The sequence below is a fragment of the Meleagris gallopavo genome, chromosome Z (assembly GCF_000146605.3).
Source record: "Meleagris gallopavo isolate NT-WF06-2002-E0010 breed Aviagen turkey brand Nicholas breeding stock chromosome Z, Turkey_5.1, whole genome shotgun sequence".
NCBI classification, from domain to species: Eukaryota; Metazoa; Chordata; class Aves; order Galliformes; family Phasianidae; genus Meleagris; species Meleagris gallopavo.
This window is the reverse complement of record NC_015041.2, coordinates 51048883-51059017: the sequence shown is the minus strand read 5'-3', so window position 1 is coordinate 51059017 and position 10135 is coordinate 51048883. Positions and strand designations below refer to the sequence as shown.

The following is a 10135-nucleotide window of genomic DNA, read 5'->3' as shown; positions in this document are numbered from 1 at the left end:
CGGAGGATGCCCCCCCGAAAGGCCAGGAGTTTACAGTGAGAATCCAAATTCCGGGAAAACTATTGATTACGTATTAGTTTCGCCTATATCTGTAGCACGATTTCTCCGGATAGTGTGCAAGTTAGGCAGATCTATCTCCCTTGCACCTGGTGTCCACGCAGCACTGAATAAACCGTATCTGCTTTGTAATCTTACTTGGGTTACAGAGTTTGATTCCACACGTCAGAACTGTCCACTGCTTGACTGCTAACATACTGAGTATATGATACCAAGTGCACTAAATGCATTAGAAAAAAAATCAGGGAGCTGAGAAAAAAATAGACAGAAAACTGAAGAACTCAAAGGAGGAATTAACAGTTGCTTACTTTTGCTTCCCATTCCATTCCTGCAACAGAAATACCTAGCAATATAACCACAGTAATGGCTCCTATGATTCTAATATCATTCATTTCATCAATCATCAGTGTTCCATTTTCCTGCCAAAACAAAAACAAACAAATCATATACTTCATTAGGTACTTGTATTCCCTACTACAGAATAGAACTGTATTATTACAGACTGTAATTTACTAATAACAGTTAACCGCTGTATTACAGATTTGTTCATTTAAAATTCCCTGTAGAGATTTGTTTTTTTCAGTCACCGAATCATTGTAAATGAAAATTATTTTTCATCGTAACACAGCCCCATAGAGAATAGTCTGTCTTGAAGTGTCACATAATTAATCAGTGAAGCAACAGCTACCATCCTGTATTCACAGATCTAATTTGTTGTTCACTATTTACTCTTAATTCCTTCAGTGAACTCCAGACTTTTTCCCTTCTCTGAAAGGTTAAATTCTTCTTTGTTTCATTTCATCAAAAACTACAACAACAGGTTGTTTATCTTAAGAAACTGCTCTTAACAAGAAAAGGAACTTAATATAAATTAATATCATGAAAGAAACGCTTAATAAGACTTAGTATTACAAACTTATGGTTCTGCATCATGTATCTACACCTCCACCATTCTCAACATCTGGTTAGGAATTCACTGTGAATTCATCATCTTTTTCACGGAGAAAGAGTGTAGAAAGTTTTAATTTGACACCAGTGATAATTTGTTTTATATCAAAAATGTATTTAGTAACAGTGAACTAATACTGTAATATCTGCAATAACCTTCTACCTCATTCCATGTTTTGTTAAAACAAAAACTTCTGGTATAAAATAACAGGTCTGGTCTGAATAGAGTATAATCAATGCAATCAATATAGTCAATATACCTTAAGAAGCTCCACAACTGTTTCTGCAAAGCCAACAACGTACATTGCTACTGCAACAGCATTGGCAAATGCAAATATGAGACCTATGGCACCACCAAATTCTGGTCCCAAACTTCTTGAAATTAAATAATATGCTCCTCCTGAAAGAAAAGGTTAAACAAAATGACAAAAACATGAAAGAGTCAAAGAAATACATACTGACATCAGTAACTTAATGCTTACAGGACTACAATATAATTTATTCTTGCATCTTTCCTGGCACATCAGAAAATATCCTGAATTCCAGTATTTTAGAGGCAGGCGTACTGAAGAAACAGAACTACATTTCAAGTTTTTAACACCAGCTGGAAGTAAAGACCTGACTCAGAAAACACACTGTATTATTCAGCAATGAAACCAGTTCCACTATTTAAAAATAAACAAAAATAAGTTGTAATATACAAGCAACAATATTATTGGGCTTATTATTGCAAACTATTAGAAGCAGCTGTACATAATTTTACAATTACATGTTTACAGTAGCTACAGAAACTAAAACATAGTGTTATTAAACCACTAAAGTTCCAAACCTGTACAACATGCTTTATGATCTCTGTTACTAAAGGAACTTTCTGCCCTGTAATGGGACTATCAAAACTGTTCTTTTTATTTTCTGAGCCTGTAAAATACCACATCTCAAATCCAACCTAAGTCAAATTGAAAATTTAGTCTATTTTTTAAAAATGAACAGTGTGTCCCATTAGAAGAGCATGTACATGTAAAGCAGTATTTTAAAAAAGGGTAGACCAACACTTGACATAAGATTCATAGAAGATCTTTACCACAGGGTTTGTTTACTCTGTCATAGTGAGGCTTTTCTTTCCATTCTTAAAAGATGAGAATTTTATAAGCACAGAAAAATTAACTGTATGTTTAGAATTTTATATATATAAATAAATATAAATTTATAGTTATAAAATAACTGTGTATGTTTAGAATTTTACCACAATTTCAACTAGTAGGTATCTTGTAATGTCTTGTAATGTCATGAAGCAGTCTGAGGAGATCACTTTACTGACTATTTATAAAACTATCTTACAGAAACTTGTGACCACAGTGAATTAACTATCAAAGCAAACGAGAACCGCCACTCTCAGAAAAGTTGGAGATGATCAAAAGAATTTGGAAAACATATTGCATGTAACAAAAAAAATCACAACAGGAATACATTTACATTCATGCTTTTATAGGAGTTACTTCTTCACTAGAAAGATTTATTTCAGGACTTGAAAACATAAAAGCAAACATGCACATTCTTAATCAACCAATACAGTTGCAAGGAAACATCAAAACCCTAATTGTTCTTGGACAGGTCTCTGAAAATATGTTTGCATTCCAATAACTAAAAATAGATTATATTTCTTCAATGCTGGAAAAGCAAATCCCTAGTCAATCAAACTGCTAGATTATTATTGGCATTTTGTTACACAACTTTGAAGTTAAATGCACGAAAATAGGTGGACTATGCTCTTCAGAAAATTTAAACCTTCCCTGCTTTTTGTCCATTCTTTTGTTACTCCCAGATGCTAAAAGAAAGTGGTAAAGAAATTAAAAGTACCATCATTAAAATGTACGCTTCAAAGCCATTAGATACTTTAAAAAGCCATACAAAAGTAGCTTTACCTCCTCTTACAAATCCATTTGTGGCTATAGCTGAAGTAGACAGTCCTGTAATAGTCGTCACAACAGTGGCCATTGCAATAACCACAACAGACAGACCTTATGGAAAAGATGAAAAATGTTTAAGTTACACAGAACTGAAAAGTACAAATCTTCAACTTATTTCAAGAATTGATCTTGCAAATCTGACATGAGTTTATTGTATATGGTCCAATTCAAGCCAAAAAAGGCTTTATTTCCCTCTTGTTCCTTTTCCTGGATACAAACAAAACTGGATATTATCTTCAATCAGCAGAGTAAAAACCATATACTAGAAATTCAAGGAAACACATGCTTTTTGGAGCTGACAGATATGCTGCAGTCCGGTTCTAAGTCAAATTATTTTTTTTCAAAGGCTTATACACTATACAGTCTATATACAGATTTTAATAACTAGAGATCCAAAAATTTATCTCTACAATTTACTGAAGATTTGAAAATATCAATTTTAAAATTATGTACTTTGTAGCCAAATGAGAAGTTCTAAGTAACTTTACACTGTTTGAAGTTTTTTTTTGATAAGGGTAAAATATTGGTCATATTACAGCAGTTTTCTACCCCAGCCTAATAAGTTGAGGATCAACACTTGTATTAGATCGCATTCTAAAAGTCACTGAAATCAAGGTATAACATTTGTACACGTACCTATTCCAGCTTGCCCTACAATCCATGACAGTCTGATGAAAAGCATCACACCCCAAATATTCAACATACATCGTACCTAAGATAACAAGAGACATTTAATGTATGTCTTACTGCTGCAGTCATCTCCACTAATTCATTCTACTTTACATACTGCTTGAGTTACCTTGTAGCTCTCTCACTACTTTTCAAATGGTTTTTACAATAAATTATTAAGTGACAATTTTTGTTGGATCAAAAAAATAAAAGGGAACCGAAGCACAATTAAAATATTACTACCCTGAACAAGAGAAAGTTAGAGTTCAAAATCTGACATTGTAGTAGTACTTGATCAAAAAACACAAATAAGTAATTTGGACCCCAATCTTTAGGATTCAAAATTTATGCTGCAGAATATATCACTAAAATACAATTGCAAGGTCTCAAATTTAAGTTCAGATCTCTCACATGTTATTTTTCAAATACTAAAGCAATACCCTACTAAATATTTTCTCCATTTAATAAACTGTTAAATCCAACAGAAGTAGAACAACATGGTAACAGGAATCTGTTTGTTCTTATCCTCAATAAAAATGATTTTGCACTGCACAGAAGTCAGTTAGAAGACAAGTGGTAAGTTTCAGGTGTCCCTCTCAGCTGGAAAATACAACATCAAGCCTGAAAAATGTTTAGCTTTTCAGTGAAGGTAGACAAATACCTCTCCAAACCATTAAAGTAAAATGTTTGGAGAGATTTATCTTTTGCAAAATGCAAAAATATCTGAGCTGGAAATATTCACCTTGGCAGCTCATGCCTACAAGGAAATACTAACTGGAAGTTTCAAACCTCCTTAGAAGTTCTAAATAGGTTTCTGAAGATATGGAGCAGCAACATTAATCCCATGAAAATACCTAGTATCAGCTCCGAGTCATCTTAGAGAAAACGTGCTATCAAACATTTCTGTCAAATTCTTTAATACTTAGAACTGTTGCTTAGAAAAATAGTGTAAATGTAAAATTCAGGTTTAGAGAAATTCAACAACAGCTTCACACCTGCTTTAAAACAAACAATTCAGTCCTTGATTGGGTTACATCAAGAGGAAGGGACCATATCTGCTATACAGCTGCTGCAGGTACTCTTTCTCCCATGAGAAAGCATATCACTACCAAGACTTGTAAGGAAGTTGCTAATGCATAGTAGAATCTTGCTCAACTAAGATTTAATGCTTGAGTTCAGTATATATTAACCAGTTACTGCACTTAAAGCCTCCACTACAAAGTCTCACAGCTTTGGAGAGTACAGGTACTAACTGTGGCTTCTCTCTGCCAAGTATTAAAAAAAAGTTAATATGTACTTGAAATAAAATTGCCTATGTTATCCATAATCTTTCATGGGGAAAGACTCAGAAGTTTTTTTTCTCTATCATAACAAAGTACCAGTATTGATTTCTCCCAGGTTTTTGGAGACTCAATTTCTTCTAACAGGCCCAATGATATTCACATACTTAATTAAAGTCAAGTTTTGCCATACAAATGTAGGCACCCTCCATATAGCAATATTTATTGCTTACATAAAAAAATATTGAGTTCTCTTCCAAAACTTTACAAAGTGAAGACAGGTATTCTCTCAGTTTTCGTTTGTTTGTACCAATTACAACTCATACGCAGTTTTATAGTTTGTTTTTGTTTTTACTACATGTGAATATTTATATCATCTTTTAGCATTTTACAAATTATGCAACTTCAAAACAACAAATTCTACGCAGAGAAACCACAACTACTTCAAAACTTAGTAGTATTTACATCCTTAAAATTCAGTAAAAAGACAACAAACTTTTCTACAGTTCATCCTGTGCTTTCTTTATCCAAAGCTGTTACAATCCCTCCTCAAAAGATAAGGATACTAGAAAGACCTTTTTAAGGCACTTAAGTACAATATATCAAACTTACCAATACACCTTTTATCCATCCAAATTTAACTATCCCTTTGCTGTCAGGTGTGTAAGTGGCAGCTGCATCTCCAGCTGGCGTTCCTTCCTCCCCATTTGCATAGCCATCTTCAAAGGGCTCCTTAAATACATAAAACAAATGTTTACTCTTTTAAAAGCATAAGGACGGAAAACAATACTCAGCTTTTAAGAATAGTGTACCTGTGCAAGTTGAAAAATTAGAGAGTGACAGAGCATAAATCGCCATTTTACATTCCATGCAACAGGCATGGAATAGCTTACAAATGTTGACAAATATACATCAAGGTTGGAGGTACAGTTTAGGTATTCCCCCTCAGTGAAAACTGTTCACAGAGTAATAAACACGTTTAAGAATCTGTTCTACAGCATCAAGAAACAAACAATCTAGGTATATCATTTCAAATACAAATGACTGGTACAGCATATGAAGTTTTATTTCTTAATCTGAAAGTGCATTGCTGCAAGTTACTGGTTTTGTCTACAAGACTTCCTGTAGCCCAGGCTGAGCTGCCAGTTAATCAATTTTCCAGGACATATAAATTATTGACTTTCCTGTAAGCTATTCTACTATACATTGTAAAATGATGCTGCTGGAAAGGGGGATGGGGGGGATTGGTGTTTCAGGAAAGAAGGAAGGAAGAAGGATCTGCTCACAAACACTGTGCAGTTTACAAGGGAAGGATGAAAGATGGGAGGAACTTGAGCCCCATGCACAAAGACCAATTTGGGGCTTCTCTTTACCATTTAAATTAGACTTACAATACACAAGCCTCAATTATTTGATGTGTGTATATATTAATCGACATACGCATTATTCACACATACATAGTAAGCTTGCTCTTTAAGAGCCTGTTTTGTTTTGTCCAGTCAAATCAACAACTAAGCATTTGAACGTATTTCCTGCACTCACTGCAAGAACTCTTCAGAAAAGATTCTAGACAAAGTATGCTAGTAATCCAAGGCAACAAATATAAGAATGAATATACTAGGAGAAAAACTGACTACCATTCAGAAGAGACTATTCGACAAAACAGCTCACGCTGTTTCTGTGATACAGCTTGCATCCCAATGAGGTAAAAGCAGAATTTATCCTCACTGAGTAAGACAAAATAGTCTGAACTCGAATTACACTTTCAAATATTCTCTGTACTGTAGGCACACAAGTTTTCATGTGAGAAATGTTATTCTGTTCCTTACATATTAATACCAAATACACAATCAGCACAGAATCCAAGGAAGCATTTACACAACTATCGTTTATGGAAGGTGTCAGTTATAGAGGCAATTATACAAACAGATTTTTAAAAAACAAATTCTGTCAATCTTATCCAAAACTTATTAGTACAGGCTCATGCCTGTACTTCTCTCAAGTACTTTGTATCATGGAATTCATACAAATAGCTGCATCTACAACACATCCAGAGATCCTATGACGCATAAGGCAGAATCCCCAACAATTTTCAGATCATTACATTTACCAGGTAGGCTTTCTTGTCTCCAGGAAGAAGAAATTAAATAAATGCTCACACTCCAAACAGACAGCAAAAATTGAAAAGGAACACAGTTCTCATTTTCTAAACCACAAAAACTTGACTGGTATCTCCAAACCTTGCTCAGAGAACACTTTCAGGTTCTTACTGATTCAGATCAGTTTGAGTCTCAACCAGAAAGAAACAACTGCTAGAACAACAGCAAGGTTTGACACAATCCAAATCTTTCTGTACTATCTTTTTTGGTATTATGTTGCTTTATTATGAGAACATTTAATACAATGCATTGAAGGTTTGCTTGTATCAGCAATTCAAGCTCCTCACAGACTTTTGTGGTAACATGCATACTGTCATTTCCTTCTACACCACTAAACCAAGTAGCCACAGCAACCTGAGAACAATGAAGAATCCTGAAATGCTTTCAGCCCAGAAAGCAAGTCCTGAATGCATAAAAGATAATTTGATAAGTTCACCATGATGAAACAAAATCCTGCAATCAAGTATGCAATTGGGTAACTGTATTTAATTATTTCTATACAGGGAGAAACACGCTACCATCAGAAAGCTACAACACTACATTTGCAACAAACTCAGTTTTCAAGTGTGACATTAAGGGAGTTGTGTTTGTATTAAAGCTTTCTCCAAGAAAATTGCCAGCATTTGATAACACATTCTGGTTTACAAAAAGTCACATGATGTTTCTAGTAAGAAACAATACTCTTGGTGGGCTTTGTTTGTTTTTCTTTCTTTTGAAAATCTGGTCAAGGTGAATTAAGAAACAGATGTAAAATTTCTGTCCTAAAACATTGAAACATATACGCATTTGAAGTAGTTAACATAGTAATACTGTGTCATAGCAGTTTTAAGAAATAAGGCAAACATTTTGCTGCACACTCTGCTTTTTAAAAGAACACTGACAGCATCCTAGTATCTGGTGCAGGAGGGAGTTACACAGTTCTGCCTATGACCACGGCTTATCAAGTAATAGAACCTCCACTCATCATAAAATTATACATTTCACTGGAGTATTCAAACAAGTCTACCGCTTAGTTTGTCTTATTCTAGATAGGAGATAATGGCTTGTAACTGATATTTATCATCTACCAGATCATTTCCAAGATACTCATGCAATGAATACAAGAAAGTTTTGTTCTGTATGCCTTGTCTCTCTACACTGTGCAATACTTCTTTGAAAAATATTTCAAAGTACACACAAAACTTAATAACTGAAAGCTTACTGCTAGTTATCAGCACTAACGGATGCCCAAAAAGCAGCAGCAAGAACACAGATATTACAGAGTGTGGGCACAAAGGAATTCCAAGTTTAGCCTTTTAGTGCCAGATTAATAAAGCATCGCTGTGGTCTCAGCTGTAAGTAAAAGACCAGTTTATTTTGCCATGTTTGTGGTCATGAGGAAGCAGTGCTTTTAATCAAGTCACTGAGTAGGGAAAAATACAAAAATACATGTGTGATGAGAACTTAATAATAAAAAATAAACATTACAGTACTGTGGGTTAGAAGACACAGAAGGAAATGGGCAGTTATCTACCAAGGTAGTCTTTTACCTAAGAAGCTCAAAGAACACTCACATCGTTCACGGACACTTAGCCAGGATACATTCAAACGTTAACAACTGTAAAACACTGATAGGAATCTAGAAAGAAATAGCTGAATTCTATTCCTACACACAAATCTGCATTGCTATACCATAGTTCATTTAACAGTTCAAGATAATCTACTTCCTCTCCAGTGTTGCTTCATAAGGATAACAATAAGCTATTTGTGTCAACTGTGAATACCCACATACTTAGTAGAAGTGCATGAGAAATAAGGAACTTGACAGGCAGAAGAAATTTGAGTATTTTCAACATGCAGCATGTATACTGGTGTCCAGAAGACTTGTCACCAACAAAAAAAAGTGCTACTTTATCTAATCTAATCAGAGTTCTGAAACAACTGATAATTGCTTAAGTTTTGCAGCATGTTTGTTTGTGGTGAACTTATCTAGATTCCCTTCAAAGCGACACACTGAGGCTTTGTAGCCTACTGTATGAGGTGGTACCAGAAAGAATGCACATTAATTCATTCGTTCTCACTCCTGGCAGAGTTGCACTGAAGCCTCGAGAAGAGGACAGGACAACTACTAAGTCTGTCTTTTACAGTACATGCCTTTGTAGAAAAATCCCACTGAAAGTTACTTATTTAGCCAATCGTTTCCCTTAACTGTTAATATTTTTCTTACAATAGCATGTATTTCAGCATACTTTGAATGAAAACATCATGTCTACAATTTATATTGAGGTCAATAAACAAATGATCAGGAATTGCAGATAGCAAACATGTCTGCTAAGCAGTGGTTTTAAGCATGCACATTAAAGGATTCATTCCTGAAATTTTCAAGTGAGTTTTTCTTGGAAAGAGAAGGGGAAGGGGCACTATTAATGAAAGTACACCCATTGATTATTAACAGGCAGAAGATAATGGTATAAAGTTATTATACAAGGAAATTCAAAATACTGAACAAAGGCTTTACGGATTCTTGATTTCTTACTAATAGTTCTCATCCTCCAGATGTAAATACCACTTAAGTTAGGAGACAGAGACAAAAAATTTATCTCACCACAAAATAAAATACTTGATATAATGTTTAGACATCACACCACATATTCATTCTGATTTTATAAAGCATTCTGTCAAAATCCGAGGATAGGTGTAGCTTGGGTTCCTTCCTTTCCTTCCTCTTCCCTCACCAACACCTCCCCCTAGAATTTAAACACATTTGCAAAGTACTCCAAGTTCTAAGCTTCTCTAAACCTTTTTTTTTTTTTTTTGCCAGGATAATCTTATGGACTTTTTTTTTTATATTCAACTAAAAACTCTGTGACTGTAACATTTAAATAGAAGCCTGCACGCAACCTGCTTTGTAGTCTGTCTGATTTGGCACATTCCAATAGTGAGTAGCTTATTTGCCTAATCTTTCCTATTTCCCTTACTCTTATGAAAGGGGAGAAGGCCAGAGAATCATCTGAGACTGCAACCTAACTTTTTTTTTTCCACTCAAATCTGATCAGTTACTGGTTTAGTACATGAA

General features: G+C 34.5%; 1 protein-coding gene across 1 annotated transcript in view; it reads right to left on the bottom strand.

Annotated features, from left to right (window-relative positions):
* SLC12A2 (solute carrier family 12 member 2) overlaps positions 1-10135 on the bottom strand; it is a gene marked incomplete at its 5' end in the record, with an annotated part of 59890 nt that overhangs the window by 38519 nt on the left and 11236 nt on the right. Inside the window, 5 exons of the mRNA XM_010726025.2 lie at positions 366-476; positions 1266-1405; positions 2928-3023; positions 3609-3684; positions 5534-5653. Of these exons, the coding sequence (XP_010724327.2) occupies positions 366-476; positions 1266-1405; positions 2928-3023; positions 3609-3684; positions 5534-5653 (543 nt within the window). The remainder of the gene's footprint in view (positions 1-365; positions 477-1265; positions 1406-2927; positions 3024-3608; positions 3685-5533; positions 5654-10135) is intronic.